A 24,282-nucleotide genomic window follows, 5' to 3' on the forward strand; every position below is an offset into this window, starting at 1 on the left:
CATGGCAATAGGGAATTCACCCCAAACAGTGTCACCGGAGGGTGTCACCCCCGGCAGGTACATGGCAATAGGGAATTCACCCCGAACAGTGTCACCGGAGGGTGTCACCCCCAGCAGGTACATGGCAATAGGGAATTCACCCCGAACAGTGTCACCGGAGGGTGTCACCTCCAGCAGGTACATGGCAATAGGGAATGCACCCCGAAGATGTCACCAGGGAGGGCGTCCCCCCGGCAGGTGCCGCCCCCGTGGGTGTTCCCGGCCGTGTCCCCCCCGCGGGCCGTGTCCCCTCCCGGCCGGTCCCACCTGGCGGCGCCGGGCGCTCCCCGCCCCTCCGGGCCCGCCGCGCTCCGCTCCCCGCCCCGCCGGCCCGGCCCTGTGCATTGTGGTCCGGCGGCGGGGGGCGAACATGGCCGAGAAGCAGAAGCACGATGGGCGGGTGAAGATCGGCCACTACGTGCTGGGGGACACGCTGGGGGTCGGCACCTTCGGCAAAGTCAAGAGCTGAGTACCGCGGCCGCGGGCGGGGCCGGGCCGGGCCGGGCGCGCCCCTCGCCACCGCCTCCCCGCTCCCGTTCCCGCGGCCTCCGCTCCGGCATCCCCTCCCTTCCTTCTGCTCCGGCATCCTCTCCCTCCCCTCTGCTCCGCAATCCTCTCCTCTCCCTCAGCTCCTGCATCCTCTCCCTTCCCTCCGCTGCCTCCGCTCCGCTGCCTCGGCGGCTCCTCTCGCATCCCCGGCTGCCGGAGCCGTGCCCGGGGCTCCCGGGCGGGGACGCGGCGCTGCCGGGCGGCTGCCGGGAGATGCTGCGCTCGCCCCTCGCTGCTCCGGGCTGTCCCAGCCCCCGGAGCCCTTGCTGCGGGCGGGATCCTCCAAAACTTTGCTGCCGCGCTCGGAGGGGGGTGATGGGGAGGCTGGAGCGCATCCTGCCCCTCCGTCCCGGGAATGCGCTCCTCGCTCCTGTCCTTCCCGAGGGGCCGCAGGGGTTCCGGGGGGCTCCGGGAGCCGGGGGGGTTCGTGCCCCTCCGAGCATCGCCCCGCGGAGCCCGGCGTGCCCGCAGCCCCGGAGCGGGGATGGAGGGGCCGGGGCGGGCAGGGATGGGGCAGCTCCGCCTTCACCTGGGGAAGGGAAGGCTCCTGAGCCCCCGGGAGCACCTTCCAGTGCCTAAAGGGGCTGCGAGACAGCTGGAGAGGGGCTTTTGCTGGGGCGAGGGGGAATGGCTTCGTGCTGACAGAGGGCAGGGTTAGGGGAAATATTGGGGAGAAATTAGAAATTGTTCCCTGTGAGGGTGATGGGACCCTGGCACAGGGTGTCCCTGAGTCCCTGGAAGTGTCCAAGGCCAGGTTGGACAGGGCTTGGGGCAACCTGGAATGGTGGGAGGTGTCCCTGCCCTTGATGGGCTGGGATGAGATGAGCTTTAAGGTCTCCTCCATCCCAAACCATTCCAGGATTGCAGGATGGGGGGATTGTGTCAGACTGGGGCTCCACACAGGAATTCCTTGGCCAGTCGTGCCAGAGCAGCCAATGCACATCCTGAAGGCTTTGCTTAACCTGGCTGTGAGGTTTGCAAACATTGGTATTTGTTTTTCCTGCGAATTCTGCCATTAGATGCAAATTTCATTTTTTAAACAAGGTGCTGAAGAAACAGAAAACCAACAAAATTCAGTGTCTAAGCTGTGTTTCCCAGTAGGAAATGGGTTTAGCTTGAGCTGGGGGAGCAGTGTCCCACTCAGTGTCCCCCACCCCACTGAGACGTGGCTGGGCAAAGGGGTGCTGTGCCTGCCCTCAGTGCTTGGAGCTTTAAAAGAAACCCAAATTGACAGCAGATGAAAGAAACCACCACAACCGCTGCAGCTAAGTCCACCTGTGGCCATTAATCACGCCCCTAAAAATATATTGCTGTGTTTAATCCCAAACCACAAATTTACTGTCTAAAGAATTATCAGAATAAATACTTCTAACAGTAAGAACCATTTAAATCACTAGTGTGTACTAGCAGACCTCAAAACTGCTCCAAAGGCAGTTTTTTTTTCCTTGCAGACCAATTTAAACCTGCCAACAATAGCCTTTTTTTCCTTAACTAGCACAAATACCCCCTACCCCATATATGACCCGAGTTTGGTAAAAATGGACTTTTTCCAAAGCAATATTTCAAATAACATAAAAGAGATTTCCCAGCTCAAAATCCTTTATAGGTGAGTAGTACCCTTTATATGTCTTTTTTTTCCCTTAATATTTTGCCTGCAGCTGACAGGTGAAGTTTGTGCTTGGGACTGGGAACTGAAATGAAATCTCCCATTTATACAGAGCTACAGCATTTTAATCAAATAAGCTGTAGAAAAAGTTGTATTTACATGAGAAAAGTAGAGGTTTTTGTTGGTTGATTCAAGCATTGTGTGTTGGGTGTAAGAATTGCTTTTTCAGGGAGAAGTCAGGTGCTATCAGTGACATTTCTTGTTGCTGATGTGTTTTCTCCAAATTCTGCTTTGCACAAGGTTTTGGTTTTGGCACTTTTTCCTGCCTTACTCGTCAAAGTTAAGAAATAATAATTTACAGTTGTTCAGGATTATTGTTATTAAGGAAATAAGAAATGGCAATGGAAGGGAGGATTTAGTGACATGGGGTACAAACCACAGCTTTAACTCATGGCTGGAGCTGAGTGGTCATTTTGAGCCATCAGAGACATGATGGGAAAAGCCCCTGACTGCCTGGGTCATCAGGGAACTGATCCTCCTAAAAACTGGCTGAACACTGCAAGAAACTGTTTTGTTTGAAGCCCATTCAGTTTCTTGATCTCATTTACAGAAAGTCCACACAAGGCATGGAGGGGAGCAAATGGGGCAGATGAGGGCAGGATTTTGGTGATAATTCTGAGATTCCATCTGGAAATGGTGATGAGAACACAGCACCTGCTTGAGGAGAGGATGTGGATGGATAGGAGGTGTCATATCAAGACTTGAAGTTACCACACAGCATTTTTACCAAGTCTAGTTGTCTTCCCTGTCCTCCAGGCCAAAGATTAGAATAACTGGCAGAAACAGAACTGCAGAGAAGATCTTGGAGTTTAGCAAAGCCTTGGAGGAAGGAGGTGGCATCTCCTTCCCTGGGGCTTGGTAAGAACAGATGAGACAAATTGTGTTTGCTGTGGGCACGTCCCACCCTGTGGAGCTTCACTCAAAATCCAGTAGAGTAACCCAGATATTTTCTTCCCTGTGATGCCTCCCACAGCATCCCTGGGGGCCTTGGTGGCTTCTTTCCCTCGCTTTTTTATTTTTGTTTGCCACAGAAGTGACTGATTTGTGGTCCTTGAAGGACTGGCAGTGCTTGGGTTGTGTTTCTGTCACCTCCCTGGGCTGCAGGCAGGGTCTGATCCCATTTTTGCCAGGCACTGTAGCATTGCTGCTGAAAGACAAACTTTGTGTCAGAGGGGAGATAAACCAAAGGAGACTGAGCAGAGGGGGGACAGGGAAAGGCACAAGACACAAGCAAGTGGCACTGGGACAGAATTAACACAGCATTGCTAAATATATGCTTTGGATGGATTTCATTTTTAACTTTGGGCTGAGATAAGGGCCAGCAGGGCTGATAGGGAAGGAGTTTCCTCACCCCTCCACAAGCTTCTACATTGCCCTGAAGCATTTGCAAAAATATTAAGAGCTGCTAGGATAAAGAAAGTGATGTAAAAACCCGTGCTGTCAAGGGGTTTTATTTATTATCTGTGCTCATGGTGCTATAATCACTATTCCTCCTCAATTTTTTTTTTTTTCCCCCTTTTATAAAAATAAGTAAATTTAAGGAGTCTCCTTTCCACTTTTTTACTCTGGGGAGGCAGTGAGAGGGAAGGAGGTGTGTCCTCACCACCAGCCAAGGCCACCACTGCCCACCTTTGGGGTGAGCATCCTCTCCCATGCCTGTGGGAGACCTGGGACCTGCCCCTCCCTTCTGAGACGATGCTGGGGTTCAGAGACAGGTTCTGTGAGCAGAGGGAGGGTTGTCCTTTCTGCCCATGCCTAAATTCCTGCAGCTCCAGAGGGCCCTCAAAGGCTTAAAAAGTCTCCCACCACATAGGAAGTTGTGTTCCCTCTTTGTCTCTCTCTCTCACCGAGTTCAAGGAGGCTTAACAAGTCACTGGGGACAGAAACAATAATATCTCTGTATCTAATGCTTACTGTAAGCAAAAGATGGATTACAAAATAGGCTGTTTATTTTTAATTATTAATGTGTTTGTGCTAGCAAACCTTTGCAGAGTTACACATTGTTTGTCACGGATGGGAAAGGGGATGAACTATTTGGCAATAGTATTAAAAACAATAATTATTCATCCTGGGCATGGCCATTTTTTTTTTTTTCCCTAGTGTACAATAAAAATTTTTCAAAGTATATGCTGAGGCAAGGCCAAAAAGCGTTGTCCTGAAACAAAGGGTGGCAGAAATCAGGGTTTTCCTCCTAGTTCAGTGAAAAAATTTTGCTTCACTGCCCTGCTCTCCTCTCCCCAAGGATTCACCAGGGAAAATGCCTCCCTGGACTATTTACAGCACTCTCCTTGCACTGCACCAGAGGAATTATCTGCCTCCTCCAGCCCTCAGCTAATCCCTAAATTGCATCTCTGCTGCAAAGCTGAGTTTATTTTCATTCCATCATCTCGTAGTTTTAAGTATTACGAGGAATAAAATGGACATGCGAAGTGGTGCTTTAATTTTCAAGGGCAGTAAAGTGTTTTATTTTTAGGATGCTCTTATTGAGGAAAGAATCTCTGGCAGGTCTTATCTGGTGGCTAATAATAGTGACCTGGTGTGCCCTGAGTGCTGCTGCCCTGCCCTCCTCACGCCTCCTGCTTACCCTGGGTGCTTCTGATCAGCTCATTAGGGCTGCCAAAATTACAGGCTCTAATAATGTAATAGCAAGGTTTGCTGGCAGTAATTAACTCCTTGCACCGCCTGTTTTTACTGGAAGGGTGACGTTGGTAATTAGAGAGCACAAATATTTACTGTAAGCAGGTTTTCCTGTGCAGGCTTTAGGAAACCATCTGTGTGTCACCCTGTTGAATATCACATTAGAAAATACTGAGGAGGGGCAGCTTGCTCTGAGAGCCCTTTTTGGGTATAAACACCCCATTTTCAGGCTCTTCCTGCTCTCAATTTCAATATAAATCTTGCATCCTGGGAGCTTTTTGGTTTTTGTGTGGTCTGTTTATTGATAACAAATGGATCCCACGCTGAATTCGTTTCACATCATTAAGTACAATTTTCCCAGTGACAGTGGGGCTGCTCCTCCCAGTTTATGGTTATGGTTTTTCTCTGAACACAGGAGATAAACATCAGCATCTCAATGCACCAAGTGCATTTTTAAAAAAACCCCATGTTGAAGTTTCCATCTTTCCTAAAAGCAGAATTTGCTCCTGCAGTCCAGCAGTGTTCCTGCAGCTTGTCATCAGAGCAAGAAGCATGCTGGAGGAAGTATAAATAGAAATTCATTTTAGTAATGCAAATCCCACAGCCCTATTTTGGGCAGGGAAAATCCCCACACCATTTTTTAAAAAAAAAAGAAAGTGTGATGGTCTAGTTTTAAGACTAGGCTTATGAGGGATTTTGTCTACCAGTGTGTTGTGGTGGAGATTCTCCTCTGCCATTTAAATATATCTGTTTCTGATTAATCTAGCTTTTACATGCCATAAATCCTTGCAAATTAGCTTGGGGTATGACCTCCTCCAGCAACTCACTCTGTTTTATTTAGTGGAGTGGTTTTGGCAGATAAGTCCCCTCTCTTCTGCCTTCTATGACTCCACTGGGAAAACAGTGAAGAGACAAAAACTTTGAAATATTTCACACCCTCATCTTCTGTTTTTTTCCCTTCAGAAGTGGCTTTTTGCTTATAGCGCCCTAAGCTGCTTGTGTGACCCCTGCTGCACCGTTTAGTGACTTTGCAATGCTCTCTCTCTCTCTAATAGTTGGTGAACACCAGCTGACAGGGCACAAAGTAGCAGTGAAAATACTGAACAGGCAGAAAATCCGCAGCCTGGATGTGGTGGGGAAGATCAAGCGAGAAATTCAGAACCTGAAGCTCTTCCGGCACCCTCACATTATCAAGCTGTGAGTATCCTCCCTGCCACGTGTCCAGCTGCTGCTCTGTGCACAAACACCTCTCTTACACAGTTACCTGGCTTCCAGGAGATGGATCACAGCTGTAAAAGATGTGTTTGCTCAAGTTTTTGTGTGCCAGATGTTCCACTGGCACGGGTTTTCCAGAGAAGCTGTGCTTCCCAGTCCTTGGAAGCGCTCAAGGCAAGGCTGGATGGGTCTTTAAACAACGTGGGATGGTGGAAGGTGTCCCTGCCCATGGCAGGGGTTGGAATTGGATGATCTTTAATGTCCCTTCCAAGCCAAACCATTCTGTGATTCCACAAACTGCAGCATGGTCAGGCTCTGAGGGTGCAACCTTGGCCTGCAGTCAGTAGGATTTATGTTTTAATGGACTGATTACCCAGAGCTTAAAAGAACACTTTTTTTTTTTTTGGGTCAAAATTTATTATTCAGACATAAGTTTTGAAAGTCACCACTTTGATGAACCTGAGTTGGGGCTGTAAATCAGCACCTGCACTGCAGCCTCTGGGATTCCTGCTCAATCCCCAGTTTGTGCAGCCAGCCCACATTAATGAGGCACTTGATAATATCTTTGGCATTCCTATAAAAGAAAGCTGTTGAATGGTAACTGCAAGGGTAAGTTGACATTTAGGTCAGCCTTAAAACTGGCATGAGATATAGCAAATACCTGGGACTTAGAGGCAAGGGAAAACAAATTCTCTCTGCAGTTAAATAACTAACCATGCAGCAACTGTTGATTTTAGAGTAACTTCACAGTTCCATGGATTTATTGGAGAACAGATTGGTATTATTTCATGAAAAAAGCACCAGCAAGGCTCCTCAGCTCCGTGCCCAGCATCCTGCAGGTTCAGATCCTGTTTGCACATTTGTCAAAGCCATAAAAACTAAATCCAGTTTGACAATATCTGTGTCCTGTGATACATATTGCATTCATGAAATACAGTGATAAAGATGTGAGGAGACTGGGGCTCACACACCTCTTTCAATAAGGTTTTAAATGTATATAAAAGAGATATTGGGGCAATTAACAGTGACTTAGATGTCTGGGTCCAAAGCTCTTCAGAAAAATGAGGCTGATGCTATTGATCTCTATGGGAGTATCCCAGATTCCCTTGCCAGCCTCTGAAAATTGCTGAAATCTGTTTGTTTCAAATTACAGCCCTGTAAAAATTCATGAAATTCAAGTGCAAAAATGAATTAAAATAAAAAAAGAAAAGAAAAAAGCAAACAACAACAAAACAATGAATCTGAAATAAAAGAGAGGGAGGTCCCAGCTGGTGCTGCTGTGAATTCCTGGGGCTGCATTGACCTCAGCTGATCACTGGCAATTTATTCCAGTTGGGACACTTTGCAGCACTCAGGGATCATTTTGAAGGAAAATGAAGAATAAATCTGCAAACTGAAAGTGATACTCTGGGTTCTCCCCCCCATTCTAGAAGGATTTTCCTCCCATTCTAGAGAGATTTAATATTTGAAAAATAACTTTAGAGGGTCTCCTTTTTGTTTCTGTACCTGTCCAGAGGGAGTTCTCTATAGTGCCTAGAGCTCTTTATCTTCTTTTTTCTTGCTATGAGGGAAACCAGATGGATCCTCTCCTTGCCCCCAGCTAACCAGGACTTCATTTCTACCCCAAATGGAAATTTGAAAGTCAGGGCAGTCCTGAATGTGATAAGATTTCCTGGCAGATATTTCAGAGGATTATTTAAAGGGCTGAAGGAAGATCATAGATCTGGAAAAGAGGTCCTTTCACAGACAAGTGAAAGATTATACTGGAAACAAGAGATGCCTTTTCAGAAGTGGAAAGCATTTGCAAGTGCAAGGTCCAAACAAATTCTTATTTGAAGTGTTGATGTGGAATTAGAAATCTGTTTAAAAGCCTTTCCCTGCTCTTAATTACATGTTTTTTCTAAATCTGCTTGTGTTTTTGAAGGTACCAGGTCATCAGCACACCAACAGACTTCTTCATGGTCATGGAATACGTGTCTGGCGGGGAATTGTTTGATTACATCTGTAAGCACGGACGTGTAAGTGCCAGTCCCAGAATTCCCACTGGGGTGGGAAGGAGGATGGTGTTCAGGAGAAAAATGACTGCTCAAGGGAGCACAGTTAAGGTTAAGGCCCAAAATAGAAGTTGTTTCACAGCCACCTCATCTGGGGTGTCTCGTACCGGCTCACATGAAGCTTGTGTGTGATTTTTCGCAGCGTTCTCTGGTGTATTTTCGGCCCTCAAACCAAAATAGCCAAGGTAGCATGTTGCTTAGGGCAAATGTTTGGAAAACTGGCTCATTTTTGTGATTTTTACCTATGTGTTGCCTGTCAAAACCCCCATGGATCAGCAGCAAATCTGTGGCATTGGAGTGGAAGACAACTTGGTGTGGTCTCTGCCCCAGTCATTCACCTCTCCCAGACCCCCCTCTTGGTTCCGTGTCGGGTTCTTTGAAGACTTTTCAAGGATGTGGCTTAGCTGAACAAAATTTTCAGGTGGCTGCAGTCCCACTGGGTATAAATCTCCTGAGGTGTGGGTTGAGCCTGTGAAATGTGAGGTTTTGGTTACAAGGAAAATCACTGGTGTCTGCCCCGTGGAGCAGTTGCAGGGCAAGGAGATAAAAATGGGCCAAAGTGGACATCCAGAATAAGGGTTCAGGTGAAGGATCAGCCCCTCACACATTCTTTCTCTGTGCCACCAAAAAAATACATTTACAACAATTTGGGTTAGATTAGTGTAGTGGTCAATGGAGCTGACTCAGTTTTGTATGTACAGTTCTGATTTCTCACACATTTTACCCATCTGGATCTTTTCAGTGACTGATTTGGATCTTTTCTGAACTTCTGCTTTCATAAACTCAGTTTTTCATGAAGGGAGTCTTTTGGAATTCATCAGTAAAAATAATAATTCAAAATTTAGCTTCTCTGATATAGCTCATACAACTTTATAGTTACACAGGTAATTAAAATCATAACGATATTCAGCTTCACCCGTTGCTTCCAGAGGAAATCCCTGAGGAATTGCTCCCAGCAATATCCTCTGTGGTGTTTTGTCCAGCCTGGGTCTGTACCAGTGCCATTGGGACAGCAGGCTGATAGGTGCCACCTTTAAATTCTTGTTGACATCTCAGCTAAAGCGAGGTCTCACCCTTCATCTCTGGGCTGTATCGTTTTCAAACACTGGCACACTGTAAAACACTAGGGTGAGAAATCTGCTTTATTTGCTGCTTCTGGTGGCAGGCACGCTGGGATTTTCTCTCTGAACTCTGGAAGCTTTTTGGCTCCTTGCTAAGTCAAACCTTCCCCTGCCAGCTCTGCGTGCACCCCAACCCCCAGCGCTGTTCCCTCCGCTGTTCCCACAGGTCGAGGAGGCAGAAGCTCGACGCCTTTTCCAGCAGATCCTGTCGGCAGTGGATTACTGCCACAGGCACATGGTTGTGCACAGGGACCTGAAGCCAGAGAACGTGCTGCTGGATGCACACATGAATGCAAAGATAGCTGATTTTGGTATGTGACCCCAGCAGCATTCCAGAGGCGCAGCCAGCGCCGCCGGAGCGTGGCCGTACAAAACCCAGAGCCTGCTGCTCCACCTGGAAATCCCACACTTATAAACACTGCCCTTCCTGCAGCAGCAGGGATTACTGGGTGCAGGCTGCTCCTGTACTGGCACTGAGAATGGAGCAGCCAAGCAATTTGTAAATCTCTGCTGTGTTTCAGTGTAATCACCCGACGTAAAATTTACCTAATTTCTGTTTGAGGCAGGCTCGGTGCAGCTAGCTCAGGGTGAGCTGGCTGTGTGTGTTTATTTTCGTGTATGTTCTCCCTCTGTTTGGCCATGTGCTCTTGGCCTCAGCTCATTTTACAGTGAGCAGTAACAGGAGTCTCTAAGTGGCATTAGGGGTTGGAATCCATTAAAATACCTGGGCTACCAACTCTGTCCTGGTGAGTCCTTTCTAGTGATGTAAATCCTTCTGAAGATTTACTCGTTCCACAGACCCACCCAATTGCCATGTGAAGTAAGTGCTCTGGGATGAATTATGTCTCTTCTCCTCTGTGCTCTGAATTGCAACTCAGAGGAGCAAAATTAGCCTGGAGTGAATATTTCAATATTATAACAAACCAACAAAAATAACAAACAACAAAAACAATAACAAAAGAAAAAACTTTCAAATCAGTTCAGAGAAATCTATCTAAATTATATCAACAGTTTCCTCCCAAATATTCCACTCCACTTCCTTGCCTTTCCTCTGTGTGACACGGGGTCCTCAGGTCTGGACCTTCAGATCAAAAATCAGTGTATAATAAGCATTTTGTTCTTAGGACTGTCCAACATGATGTCAGATGGTGAATTTCTCCGCACCAGCTGTGGTTCCCCAAATTACGCAGCCCCTGAAGTCATCTCTGGAAGGTAAGACATTCCATTTCTTATCAGAGTCTGTGTGAGCACATGGACTTCAGATTTATTCTTGGTATTGGAAACAGCTTTGCACATCTAGTAAAAGCAACTGAATCCTTCCAACCTGGGTGTTGTGTTTGGGTGAATCTGCTGGCAAAGATCTGAAGGTTTTCTTGGTTATTTTACTTCTCAATAGCTATAATAGCAAACAGTGTTTTGCTACAGGTGTTTACTTTGGAGGAATTATTAATGCCAGATGTTGACTGTTTATATTGCAAATTAAAGAGGGTGAAAATGACTCTTTGGATGCAAATACTGAGGTTCCAGGTGGAAAGGCTTTTCCAGGTCACCCCCTCCTCTCCTGCCCACCTGTAATATAAAACACAGTGTTAATGAGGAAAACCATTCACTAACAAAAGAACCAGGAGGATCTTTAATCACTTCCCAACACTTGTAATGAAAATACTTGTCTCCTGGTTCCTTAAGCTTGGGGTATGGCAGTAGGTTCAACCTTCAGAGCTTTGTTTTGAGCTGATTCATTGAATTGACAAACCTCTTCTGTGGCTGCATCTCTCAGCATGAAACATCTGTACAGCACATGGAGTGTTGAACACACCCCACAAGGCTGAACTGGACTTCCATGTGTTGATACAGAGGTGTTGCCTCCTGTATTTTGCTGTCAGGATCAGAAATTACATAGAAAGTACATTTTTCCCTAATTCTCTCTGTAATACCTTAGCAAAGATTGCAAACCTACATTTTCAAATTTTCAGTCCTCTGAATGGTCCTTCAAACTGCCCATCTCATTATCTGCCCCCTTTTTTTTTTTTGACTCTCCCTTTGCCACAAGCTTTACTTTTCCTAATCCAATGTCTTTTTGCCTATATCCGTAGCTTTTAAATAGAACATTTTGTTCAGAACGTATTTGCTGTGATTATGATTATTTTATCCCTGTTTACACCAGAGCAAGCGTTGGCAGAGCATCCTAGGAATTAGACTAGCATCCAAAAACCCTGTTGTGACTACAGCTCTGTGTGTGTGAAACGAAGTGAAGTGAAACAAGTGAAAATCCTCATTGTCAAGAAAGGGACAAAGCCAGAAACTACTGGGATTCCAAAAAAATATCACTACTGTTTCCATCTCAGTGAAGGCCAGACACATGTTTTTCAATTTCTATAGGAGACAAGGCACATGGCAGATCAGCAAGAAGGATTTAGTCCCCCTGAGTGTTCCAAGGGAATGCAGCTTAGTAACAACAAAAGAAGGAAAACCAAAACCAAGCCCATGTGCTGCACTTTTTTGCTGGCTGCAGCTGCATCCCTCCCTCATCACTCCCACCTACAGGCTCAGGGCTACCTGAGTTTCATGCTCAGTGTGCCAAGCTGGTCTCTTTCAGAGCTGCAGCAGCGTGTGAGAGCTGCATTTGAGGGGGGACAGGCACAATGCACACTCCCTGCCCTGCTGCTGGCTGTGTGGAGCACAGGGAGCTGACTCCTGGCTCCTGCTGCCTTCCCTGCTAGAGCACAAAAGCAGTAGAGCCTGACAGCTCAGGTTTCAGAGCTGTAAAAGTGCATCTCATTTGGGCTTAAAGGTCCAAAAGACTGTTCAGGCAGTGCACTTATCAGCAAAAGAATCAGGCTTCTGCTCTGTGGGAGCTGGGCATGGAGGCAGGGCTGAGGGGGCATCCAGCTGATCCTCTGCCCCTCCAGAATGGCTCTGCTGCCGTCCCCAGCCTCAGCAGGCAAAGTCTCACCCCTGGACAGGCAGACCAAGTGTTTTAGGGGTGTTCAGAGAGTGGTCTCATGCGTGACCAGCATGATTCCTGCACTGATATCTCTGCAGTGATGCTTTTCAGGAGGAGCCAGTGCGGGATGGTGAGGTTTCATGAAGAGACTTCTGTAGTTGCGTTTCAACTTCTGTATTTTGGTTGGGCCTCAAGGCCCAAGGGCGAGTGTTGCCTCCCAAAATCTCTGGGGAGGCATCAGCTGTAGCAAAAAGAGATGAGCAGGAGCAGAAAAACTGTATATTTGGGGTGTCTTGAGTTGGTGATGGCAGAGACCACATTTGGCAGCTTGTTGGATTCGGGAGCACTTAAATACCAGCACACCAAAAATAAGCACTCAGAGATAGAATTATCTGTTGCTGTTTGATCTGCCTCCTTCAATGAACAGAAATTTCTGGCTGAGCCCTTGGGGCTAAGGAGCAAACAGCCAGGCAGGGCTCTTGGAAGTGTGGGGCTTTTTGGAGAGTTTGGTGCAGGCAGGGTTGTACACAGAGATGTGGGCAGCCAGTGCCAGCCCTGCCTCTCATTTCCCTGAGCAGTTTTGGCTGAGGCAGATCTGGTTTTGGGGGAGCCACGTGAGCAGCCCTGGTGTGGGCTGGAGTTCTGTCCCTGCTGGAGCTGGCAGGAGGTTCCACCCCTGCACCCTGACTGAGGAGAGGGTGGGGTGACAGCTTTCTCCTGGCCTTGTCCTCGTGCAGGCTCTATGCTGGCCCAGAGGTGGACATCTGGAGCTGTGGTGTCATCCTCTACGCCCTCCTGTGTGGCACTCTGCCTTTTGACGACGAGCACGTCCCCACCCTGTTCAAGAAGATCCGAGGGGGAGTGTTTTACATCCCTGAATACCTGAACCGCTCCGTGGCCACGCTCCTCATGCACATGCTGCAGGTGGACCCCCTCAAGAGAGCCACCATCAAGGACATCAGGTCAGCTCAGGTGGGCTGGGGAGGGCTGGCTGGCTGCTGGCAGGGTGGTTTTCAGGAATAGTCAGCTAATCCAGATGGTTTTTGGCCCAAGTGATTCAAGGAGCAGCCCTGCACCCCTTCTGTGCTGGCTGGAGGCGCGTGATGAAGACCAGGATGAGGATTTTATATATATATATATTTTATATACAAATATTTAAAATTCTGGTTTATAGCATTATGAAATAGCCTTAAAAATCTGTTAATAGCACTTAGCGAAACCAAGCTATAACATGCAATAATCCCAGGAATTTAATGTCCCACGGCCATTTTTCATTACTTTATTTCAAGACCACGTCCCTTTGGGTACCAGGTAGAGGGTAATCATTGTACTTGCTGCGTGTCCAAAAGAAAAGGAGAAGAAACCCAAGAATTACTAACATAATATGTAAATATTGGATGTATTACACCTAGCTGGTGTGCTAAGCTTAAACATAAATGTTACTACAGCTTCCAGGAATTCTCAGGTTTTTAATGCATTTTCAATGGACAGCCTTAATTTTACCTTTCAAGTAAACCCATGCAAACTTCCTTTTTTACTTCTTAATTCCTTAGGATTAGAGGATTTAATTACATGTTGGAGAGGCAGCACACGTGGCAAGATTACTGTCAACACACAGAGCCCATAGACAAGGCACCGTATGGGTTTTAGACCCCTAATTATCATTCACCTCACTGTAAATTGGTGGGAATTGCATAGGTTTGGTGCTCTGCACCTCCATCAGGCCCATGGGAATCCTGAAGTGTGAGAATCTTGGAAGTGCTGAGGTCTTATTTCAAAGCCCAGCGTGCATTGTGCCATCGCTGTCCCTGCCGGGCTGGGTTTTGCTCCCGGTTCATCAGCCGGGGTTTATTCCTGGCTGCTTTCCCCATCCTGCCCCTCACAGGAGCTCCCCTCTGCCTTCCCCAGGGAACACGAGTGGTTCAAGGAGGAGCTGCCCAGTTACCTGTTCCCAGAGGACCCGTCCTACGACGCCACGGTGATCGACGACGAGGCGGTGCGGGAGGTGTGCGAGAAGTTCGAGTGCACGGAGTCGGAGGTGATGAACAGCCTGTACAGCGGCGACCCCCAGGACCAGCTGGCCGTGGCCTACCACCTGGTCATCGACAACCGCCGCATCATGAACCAGGCCAGCGAGTTCTACCTGGCCTCCAGCCCCCCCACCGGCTCCTTCATGGACGACAGCTCCCTGCACATCCCTCCGGGCGTGAAGCCGCACCCCGAGCGGATGCCGCCGCTCATCGCCGACAGCCCCAAAGCCCGCTGTCCCCTGGACGCCCTCAACACCACCAAGCCAAAGCCCCTGACCGTCAAAAAGGCCAAGTGGCACCTGGGGATCCGCAGCCAGAGCAAGCCCTATGACATTATGGCCGAGGTGTACCGGGCTATGAAGCAGCTGGACTTTGAGTGGAAGGTAGGGAGTGCTGGTTTCCAGCATCCTTTATCTCATAAACTCAGGGGGGTTTGGAAGTGTGGTTACAGCATCACCTGTGTCCAGATAAATGCCCCCACCTTGTAGTCATCCCTGCTATTCCTTGTTCAGACAAACTCACTGAATTAAGGTGCCAGCTGTGCCTCAGTGTCTGTGGTGTTTATTTATGACGTGAAAGAAGGGCTTTCAAGACTTCAGCTGGAAAGATGATTCTGCCTCATTTAGCTGCAGGGCTAAGAGGAGCTGTTCACATTTCTAATTTTAGTGGCTAATTCCCTGTGAGGTCATCTCGAGTGCTCCTGAGCAGAGGAACTCCCATTATTTCTGCCTGGTCCTGTGAGGACTGAAATGGCACAGTAGGAATTGTCCTGGAGGATGCAGGAGTGGGGGCAGGGGCCATTTGGTGCAGGATTTGTATCATTGATGTGGTGGCCTTTTCCTTGATGCAGCAGTGCTCATGGTGATATGTTTCCAGACACTTATTGCTTCCTCAGTTTAGGGCTCAGCTTCTTGATCTAAACCCAGATGTTTTAGCTGCCAGTACTCACTGCAGGTATTTAGTTGCAGTCCTTTTCAAAGCTGGAACAATAAATCCCTAAATTAGTCCTAGATCTCTGCTGCTGTGCCTGACTCCCCAAATCCTGGTGCAGCCCCTGGGGTGAGCTCTCCTGGCTTGTGGCCTTTGGCAGCAGCATCATGTGAGCATTGGGAGCCAGGTAAGGAGAATTTCAGCCCAGATCTTCATCACCAGAGGAGCTCCCCTCCTCCCTCCAGGTGCCAAGCATTGTTCTGTGTGAATTTCACTGTGCTGCTTCTTTGAAACCTCTGGACTCCTCCTTGGTTTTGATATTATTATGTCTTTAAAGCCAAGTAGCTTCCAGAAATCAGATTTCCCTGCACCAGGTAGGAGATGAGCCACTAGCCCACACCAGCCAGACATTTTTTAGCTGCATGCTTGTACAGGGAGTGTATTTCTGCTACAGCCTCACAAACCAACTCAGCCCAACATCTCTGTAGGCAGTGGAGCTGATTTCATACGAGGAGGTTTCACAATAGCCTTCCCACCCTAAGAATAACTTCAGATGTGACTCTTCTTCAGAATTACCTCTCCCATCCACGCAGTTGCTTCATAAAAATAGCTCAGAGAAAAGATCTCGTTGTAAATGAGATGCAGCAGATTGTGAAGGTGGGAAGCAGTGAGGGAAACACTCAGCTTGAGGCTGATCCACCAGCACTGGGTTCAGCTGTGCTGGTGGGAGAGGCTGCTCTGCCCAGCTGGCTCTGATTCCATGAACACTGTCCGTGTATGTGGGTCCACGAGTGGACTTCTTGGTTCATGTGGCCATGGCTGCTGGTGAGGAAGGAGCAAACATCAGTTTTGTGCCTGGCAGGTGGGTCACTGCAGCTTCCTCAGCCTGATTCTGGTGAATCAGAACCTTAACAAGAATATTTAAAGATAGGAGGAAATGAAGCCACTTGCTTCATTTTATAGGCGTTGTCCTTTTGAGAAACTGTTTTTCCCAGAAGATGTCTTGCTCAAATTCAGAAAAAACAAGGAAAGAAGTGTTGCCCTTGCTGCCTGGAGTGTCCCTGCTGAGGGCAGGTTTCCCCTTGCAGGTGGTGAACGCCTACCACCTGCGGGTGCGCCGCAAGAACCCCGTCACCGGCAACTACGCGAAGATGAGCCTGCAGCTCTACCAGGTGGACAACCGCAGCTACCTGCTGGACTTCAAGAGCATCGATGGTGAGTAGGAGGTGGAGAACACGTAGAAGGGCAAGGCTGGGTGTTTAAGAACCATCCATTTTGAAGCTTTATGCGTGTGTCATTTCAGCGAAAGCACTTTCAAGCCATTCATCTCCGCTGCTGTTCCCGTTTCCTTACCGCACTTTTTCTCTTTTCTTCCTTTTTTTTTGGCTTTTCAAGACGAGGTGATGGAGCAGAGGTCTGGCTCCTCCACGCCCCAGCGCTCCTGCTCGGCCGCAGGCTTGCACCGGCCGCGCCTGAGCATCGACGCGGCCGCGGCCGGCGAGTGCCAGTCTCTGATGGGCTCCCTGAGCGGCTCCTTGGTGGGCAGCATCCCCTCGGTGCCCCCACGCCTGGGCAGCCACACCATGGACTTCTTTGAGATGTGTGCCAGCCTCATCATGGCCCTGGCCCGCTGATGGCACCGGCCCCTCTGCGCGCCGTGAGGATCTGCGCCGACTCGTCCGCGCCTCCTTTCTTTTGCTTCCTTGTTCTTCCTCCTCCTCCTCCCCACACTGCCAAGTCCAGACCCAAAACATGCTTCCCTCTAGCGAGGCACCAAGGAAATTAACTTAATTTCCTCTCCTTGTGCCTGGCAAAATGTATCCAATACCCCTTTGGTTTTCTTTCCTCGTGAAGCCCGTGGGGAATGTCGAGGCTGTAGCGTAACAAACGTATCACGGAGTTTTTGGAAAACTCCTCCCCCCTGGTTCTTCCTGAGGAAATGGAGGTACAGCCAAGCTTCCTGCAGGGAGTTTGATGTGCAGAGCAGGGCCAGGATGGGCTGAGCCAGGGTGGAGGGGCTGAGCAGGAGCTCTGTGAAAAGGAGGGTGATGAAGCAGTTCTGTTCACACCCAGGTACCAGCCTCTCTTAACACTTTTCTCCCCAAAGCAGCAGCTGCTTAGATGCTTCTGCACTAGTGCAATATGACCTCCCTCCCCTCTCTTTTTCCCTCTGCTAAAGATGGGGAGGGAAGGTGGGATGTGCAAAGGTCCTGCTGCAAAGCTGCCATGGGGAGGCCTCCCCATGTCCAGTCTTTGCAGAGGAGCGTCCCTAAGGTGCTTCATTTCCTCCCGAGAGCTCCGGACAGCGCTGACCTGCTCGCCACGCTCAGAGCTGAAGGCAGATTGCCTTTTCCCCAGCCCTTAATCCTCCCTCCAGCCTGCTCCCCCTCCCCTGCCTCACCACGGGCTCCACCTGGATCCCAAGCAGGGTTCAGGTGAGCAGGGGACAGGATCTGGGTCACCCACCCCACAGCCCAGTGCTTCACCCGAGGGCTGGCATCGTCCCTGCCGGGCAGGAGCCATCAGCAGCTCCGGAGCTCTCACCTCTCCCCTAGGAAGCTCTGCCTGTTGTCACCTCCCCAAAATCACTGCCAAATCTGCCTTCCCTGCTGCTGGACACTCACTGCTCCTGCCCAAGGGCTCTCCTGTCCTGCTGCTGCCCACTGGACCGTGACCTTCGCCACACCGCTGACCAGGCAGGGATATCCCAACCCGGAATTTTACTGTTCCTTTGCTACTGGCTACCTGAAGGATGGGATTTTAATTTTTAAAGACAAACAGCAGGGATTTTTAAGGTTAAATTCTTGTCACCCAAGGGTAAACCCCAATGCATGTGTGACTTCTTTGTTTTAAAGAGTTATTATTTTTTATTACATGGGATTAATCTAATGGGCAGCTTTGGCATCTGCTTGGCTTTGACATGGTATTTAATTCCATTTACTTGATTATGAAGTAATAGTCTAATCAAGGAACAAATGCTTTATGAGAGCTTTGCCAAAAAAATCCTGGGTGGGGGGGGTTTGGTTTTGTTCTGTTTTTTTGGTTTTTTTCCTTTTGTGTTCTGTTTCAAGAAACAAAGCAAAGAACTTTTGCTGGTCCCAGGTATGCAGTCATTCAACTTGAAAAAAAAGTTTCATCTGTCTTTTTGATAGCTTCTTATGACCCCTTGAGGTTTTTTCCTAGGTTTTGGGGTTATTTTTTTTTGTACAGTTGCACTTTAATTTATACTTTCTGCAAGTTTTTATGAGAAGCAAGGAAGAGAACACATTAAGCCTTTTTTACTAATTATTTAAGGTAATCAAGACAAACACAGGATATTTTTGCCATCTACTGGCAGTTAAATGGACCTTTTCAGCTTGAAGTCCCTTTTTTTTTAAAAGAACCACAAAATTGCCTTACTTTTGTTACAGATTGTGCTTGGATCCTCACTAATGTGACTTTAGAGCTCCAGTTTTTCCAGAAGCCGCACAAAGTAGGAAAGTAGAAAGCTGACACAAAAAAAAAAAAAAAAAGAAAAAAAAAATCAGTTTTGCTGTTACGCTCTTGAACACTAAATCCAACACAGCAGTGGTTGGACTGTAAGCCCACAGCAGAACAGCTCTGTTTTTAAAAGAAATACTGGAAATATTTGTAGTGCTCCTAGGTTTTGTAACGAGCCTTTTATTATATTATGACTATTAAATAAATCCTCTGGGGTGGAGGATGGCTTTGGTGCTGTGCCTGGTGGCTGCCAGGTGATTTGTGTCGCCAGTGCTGGGGTGTGAGTTTGGATGGAGAATCCAAACTCCTGCATGCAAAAGAAAAATAATAATAAATAAATACAAACCCCACCCCAGAGTCAAAGCTGAGGAGCACCCAGCCCTTCAGCAGCTTTTGGATCAAGGCTGAGATGAGCAAAGAGCCCTGAATGGTTTTGGGGTGATGGAGATAAATCCCTTTGCAAAGGAGCAGATGTAGGGCCAGGCATTAATTTCCATCCAGGAAAGAGCAATGAGTGAAGTGTGTTTGAAATGTTAAAGGCTTTTCAAATCTTTACTCCCAGCTGAGCATCTTGCCAAATCCTGGCAGCACCTGTAGCCCCCTTGCTAAGGGGCTGGGGTGTTACAGTCTGGGGCTCAGGAGCAGGTAGATGTACTGATTGTCTTTTTTTAAATTTACCCTTCTCCTCTGGGATTTCCTTCCCAGCAGAGCTAATAGTATTAAGCAGCAGCAAATGCCCTTGGGAGGAAATATTTGCTTCCTGGAGGCGGGTGGGATTTTTAGGTTGGTAGAATAAGTCCCTTGTGGCGCTTGGCATCTTCTCAGACCCGTGCAAGCATTAACTGCTGTGTGGATCTGCAAAACCAGTCCTGCCTGGAGTTACTCAGCTTTCCATATGGACAGACACAAAGGGATGAAGCACTTCCCTGCTCAGGGTCAGCAGAGGCAGCAGAGGGAGCAGGACTGGTGCAAGCACCTCCTCAGCAACCACATGGGATTGAAGGGTCCATCACAGCCTTACCCAAATCCGTGCTGCACTCTGAAATACTCTGAGGACTTTCACTCCTTTTTATTATTTATTTTACCTTCAAAAGGTAAATAGGCTGTGTTCTGCTTCCCAGCTGCAGAGGAGCTGCTGACCTTGTTATGTTTTCCAGAGGAAGAGTTTAACTTTCACACTGTTACACTGTGGTCAGCTCTTTTTGAGTTATGCTGGTACATGCACAAGCGTCGGGAAAAGCAGGGTAGACAATATTTGAACTACAGAAACTTGAATTACTCCAAGTGCAATTCTTCAGAAGCCACTGGACAGCTGTGCTTTGCAAAGCCACAGACTCACCCAAATTTTGCTTCAGCCCGAGGGGGAGAGAGACAAAACGCAAAGGATAAAGAGTTCAGATAGGCTCCAACAGAAACCTCCAGCTCCTGGATGAGTTAATTCAGAAATACCTTGTGCTGTTCTTGTTGGAAGCTATATATATGTAAATATTATATATGCACACATGCATATATATAAAATGTAGGTGGCACCCCTGTCTTTGACCTCTCAGCTTTATTCTTCCAGCAGGGCAGGTATGCCCTCAGCACTGCCACCACTCACTAATCCCAGCCTCTGAGAGGAGCTGGACAAAGGGGATGCTATTTTTACACCCTCTTTTAGGTAAAGCCCCTGAGTAGCTTAGCTGACCCCACCAGGCTCGGCATGGCCTTGGCCAGGGATGGGAGGGGAGGTGGCACCAGGAGCTGTGAGAATCCTGCCCTTCCACCCCCCTGGCCAAAGCCCTGGTGCCAGCTGGGGTTTGGGGTAGGTTTAATTTCAGGAGCTGCAGCTGAGCAGGTAAAGGCAGCAGGATTTTTTTTTTTTTTTTCCCTTCACTTGAACGGGTCAGAAACTCATCTTCAGCTGTGTGTCCAGTTTAGCATTTCATGAGGTGTGTACAAGCACAGGGGAATATATCTGCAGTGTTGTGAAAACGTGAACCAGCTGGTTAGTGCGTGTCGTGTGTACGTTCTTAGGTGTGGCCGTGGTGGCATTCGTGTTGGAATAGATGAGGTTTGAACAAAATAACCCTTCTGTCTGCTCCTTTTCATTTCACTGCTCTTTCCTGCCAGTGTGCAGCCCTGCAGGAGGAGGAGGAGGGAGCTGTGTGCAGGACATGAACTCGTGCCTTCGCTGCGCGTTGGGACGGCTGCAAGTGGCAGCTTTGTTTCACGAGGTGCACAATTTCCCCAGCCCATGCAGGATCCCCCCTCTGAGACATGCAGGCCGTGTTTCTAAATACTTGAAGTACCATTTGTTGTGCAATTATTTGGCTTCACCCTTTTATTAGCTGAGAGGAGAGGGGGAAGAAGAATCGCACATCTGGATGAGCCAAACCAACCCCCGCTCGAGCTCCTGCTGTTTCTTTCCTGGAAAGTTTTAGGATCTGGTTTTGTTCCAGGTGGATGATGTACCTTACTAGAGTCACCTTTCTTAAGGTCTTACTTTGGTATGGGCTTTTCATTTAGTGCTTTGGCTTCCTCAGCCCTCCCCTTTTATATCCCTTTTTCATCATTCACTTATGAAAAAAAAACCAAAAGCAACAGCTTCTTGTAATTCTGAATTCCCAGTCTGCCTCCCGGCCATGGAGCTAACGATTCTGCCAGAGGTACCTCACTCCCATGCCCGAGAGATGAACTGGATTTCAGAGTTCCCACATGACACCCACTGATGGAACACTGACTTTTGCAGAGAGCACGCCTGGTATTCCATGCACAGATCCTTGCTCGTTTTAATCGTCAAAATTAGGAGAACTGGACTGTGAATCAGAGCTCTACCTGCAAGCACGAGTACACTTTTGGTGTTAGGAAAAGTCTGTTTCCAACAAAAGCCTTGAAGTTCCTGCTGAAGCTGCCTTAATTTAAAAAGTCAAAGTTTATTTGTAAGACTCATCTCTGATTTTTTTTTTTTTTTTTGAGTTTGGAAATAGTTTATTTATCCTCATCTCACAAAGCTGTGAAGTAGACCCTGTAGCCATGGTAATATTTATTCTTGTTGCTGAAAGCATGTTCATGTGTTCTGTATCATGTTATATTCACGTGGTTTGTACCTCAATGCGTTTGTTTTGTTTTTTTTTTTCTTTTAGAGCACAAAGCAAAACTGAATCCCAGGATTTCTGTGGTGTCCGTGGCCCAGCATCTTTGGGCAGACAAACCTCAGCCCTATGAGAGAGGTGAGGTGGACTTGTCCACTGCAGTTCTTAAATTCGTACTCTAAGGAGTATTTATGATTTATAATATTATGTATTTATGATTTTAAGAAAAGCATACTGAACTTTAAAAAGTTCTCAGTAGAAGCATCTCTTAAAACATATCAGTAACACAAAGGTCAGAAAAAAAAACCCTGAGATCTATAAACACTCCATCCTTCTCCATATTTTCTATTTTGTCAGATAGGGAGGGCCTGGAGAGGTTTTTGTACCATGGCTGTGGTACTTTCTGTTATGGCAGGGCACAGAGCCCTGGTTCAGTTTTGTCCTTTGTGCATTAGATAATCACAACGAAGCCTTTTTCCTTCCATTTATGGTGTGGAAAGTGTTTCTCGGTGTACTGCACTGCATGTGATAGCTGTCTCCATGGTTGACATTTGCACTTTAATAAACTCAGAGATGAAAAGAGATAAAAGCAACAAATCCTTTGGATTTCCTTACTGCACAGTCCCTTTCTGCAGGCTGGGGTTGGCTGGTGGAGTTTCCCTCTGGAGATCCCTGCACATCCCAGCTGTGGGACCACAGATGGGCAGGGGGGTGGAGGTAAAATTTCCACATGAGCCATTTAAACAACTTCCCCAACCCAAAATCCACGCCAGGAGCCAGCCCTGGGTGTTTCCATGTGCTGACTCAGATCCTGACTCCTTACAGCAAGGAGTAAAAGAGAGAGAAGTATTTTGAAGACACCATGCAAAAATAACCTTTCACTGCAGAAAAAAGTGTTGGGGACAAAACTGGGCACCAGTTTCCTCTGTGCCTGTGATGCAGGAGGATGTAACTCCAGTTCAAGCACACAGCTGCAGGGAATGCTCCACATTTGTCCCTGTCCTATCCCCTTTTGACACAATTTCAGTTCTCCCTCAGACTCATCAACTCACAGCTGTTATCATGATTATTTCCCCTTTGAGGAGAAACGTGGAGGAACAGGGCTTAACACTCACAGGAGAATTATGTTAGGTTTTGATGTGGTTAGGATGTACCAATAAGATTATAAAGGAATAAAAAGGATGAGTTTAATTTCCTGACCAATCCCTTGACCTAAATATAGCCAACCTGTGGTTTAATTGAGGAAATCTAAGTTTGTGTCTAAAGCATTTTTGTATTATCTAGAGTCAGCCCATAGCAAACTCTTTTCTTCTTTGCATGCACTGGAATGTGTCCATGAGGGGAAAAAAAAAAACCCAAAACATTTCTGAGGGTATTGCAAGGCATCCTTGCATGAAATCAGCTGCCTGTGGCAGTGCAGAGTTTGTGTTTGACAGGGATTTGGGGCACAGCCCCACCAGGACCGTGCGTCACCGCACAGGGATCGGGGCCGCGTCTGCCACAGGACAGGGGGGAGATCCCTACAAAAACCTTCCTCTAAAGTAAGAAAAGATTATTTAATAACTTCCTTGGGAGGCAAAGAAGAACTTGCACGTGTGGCTAAAGTAGGATTTTCCCACAGTGCTTACAGAGGGGGTGATGGAGAGACTTCACGAGTCGTGAACGAGCGCTGGTGGGGAGGAGGATGAGGAAGGAGTGGAGGAAGGGGGAGTTTGCTTCAAGGTTTTAATCCTAAACATCACCATGGGGAAAAAAAACAAACAAAAACCTGCGGAGAAACCATCTCCAGCACTTCCCTGGGGGCTGTTCCCTGCAGAGGGATGGAGGTGAAGGGCACAGAGCACGTCCCAGGCTGTGCCAGAGCCAAACACAGACTCCAGCTCCCCAATCTCTCCCTCTCCACCAGAAAAATCCAAATATTTGGGCTGGCAGGGCTGCAAAGCTGCGCATGCTTACAGGGGAGTGCTTTATTTATTTTTTTTTGCTGCAAGGATGGATGCAGGCCAATGCACTTAATAGTAACCACATGGTAAAATAAATAAGAATGCCTGTATAGACTTAAAAGTAAATGTTAAATATTTGCTCTGGTTTTTTTTTTTACTGATGTCTCTCCTATGCCAGCTTTGAAATGGCCTTGTGGCAAACAGCACTTTTATTTTTCTTAAGCCTGGAACATTTAATAATTTCTAATTAAAACATCTTACATTTTTAGGATATTTATGAGCAAACTGATATGGGTTCCTAAAATGTGCCAGGAAGGGGTAAAAGCTGTACACTACAGTCAGATTTAAGGGTTGATTTTCTTTCAAAGCCACGTAAAAACTTTATCCACATTTTTTTTTCGCTTTTGAAAAGGTATCTACTGAGTACATGGAGGAGAAGCCATGAGCAATTTATATTTCTCTTCCTACATTTAGGAGCATTTTTCTGAAAATAAGTAATCATCCTCCAGGCCCACAGTGGGGAGAGCCCAGCCTGAACACAGGGGCAACTGTTGGGTAATTCCCTGTTGCTGTGAGTCCTTGGGAGCCAGGAGTCAGCTT

General features: G+C 47.5%; 1 protein-coding gene across 2 annotated transcripts; it reads left to right on the forward strand.

Annotated features, from left to right (window-relative positions):
• The first annotated feature begins 322 nt into the window (after positions 1–322).
• PRKAA2 (protein kinase AMP-activated catalytic subunit alpha 2) lies at positions 323–22,332 on the forward strand. 2 transcript variants are annotated; one of them, XM_058842499.1, is made up of 9 exons: positions 323–503; positions 5,947–6,088; positions 8,031–8,124; positions 9,448–9,592; positions 10,406–10,493; positions 12,963–13,187; positions 14,134–14,638; positions 16,274–16,400; positions 16,581–22,332. In XM_058842499.1, the coding sequence occupies exons 1-9, from the start codon at positions 410–412 to the stop codon at positions 16,817–16,819; spliced, it is 1,659 nt and encodes a 552-aa protein (XP_058698482.1). In that variant the 5' UTR covers positions 323–409; the 3' UTR covers positions 16,820–22,332. The 2 variants fall into 2 exon arrangements, with proteins under 2 accessions (XP_058698482.1, XP_058698483.1); XM_058842500.1 differs by having other exon boundaries at positions 324–478.
• Positions 22,333–24,282: the final 1,950 nt, after the last annotated feature.

The sequence above is a fragment of the Poecile atricapillus genome, chromosome 7 (genome assembly GCF_030490865.1).
Source record: "Poecile atricapillus isolate bPoeAtr1 chromosome 7, bPoeAtr1.hap1, whole genome shotgun sequence".
Taxonomy (NCBI): domain Eukaryota; kingdom Metazoa; phylum Chordata; class Aves; order Passeriformes; family Paridae; genus Poecile; species Poecile atricapillus.

Coding starts and splice junctions, on each gene's coding strand:
- PRKAA2 (XM_058842499.1), top strand. CDS start 410: ATGGCCGAGAAGCAGAAGCACGATGGGCGGGTGAAGATCGGCCACTAC. Junction 8,125..9,447: donor ACATCTGTAAGCACGGACGT/GTAAGTGCCAGT, acceptor CTGTTCCCACAG/GTCGAGGAGGCAGAAGCTCG. Junction 14,639..16,273: donor AGCTGGACTTTGAGTGGAAG/GTAGGGAGTGCT, acceptor TTCCCCTTGCAG/GTGGTGAACGCCTACCACCT.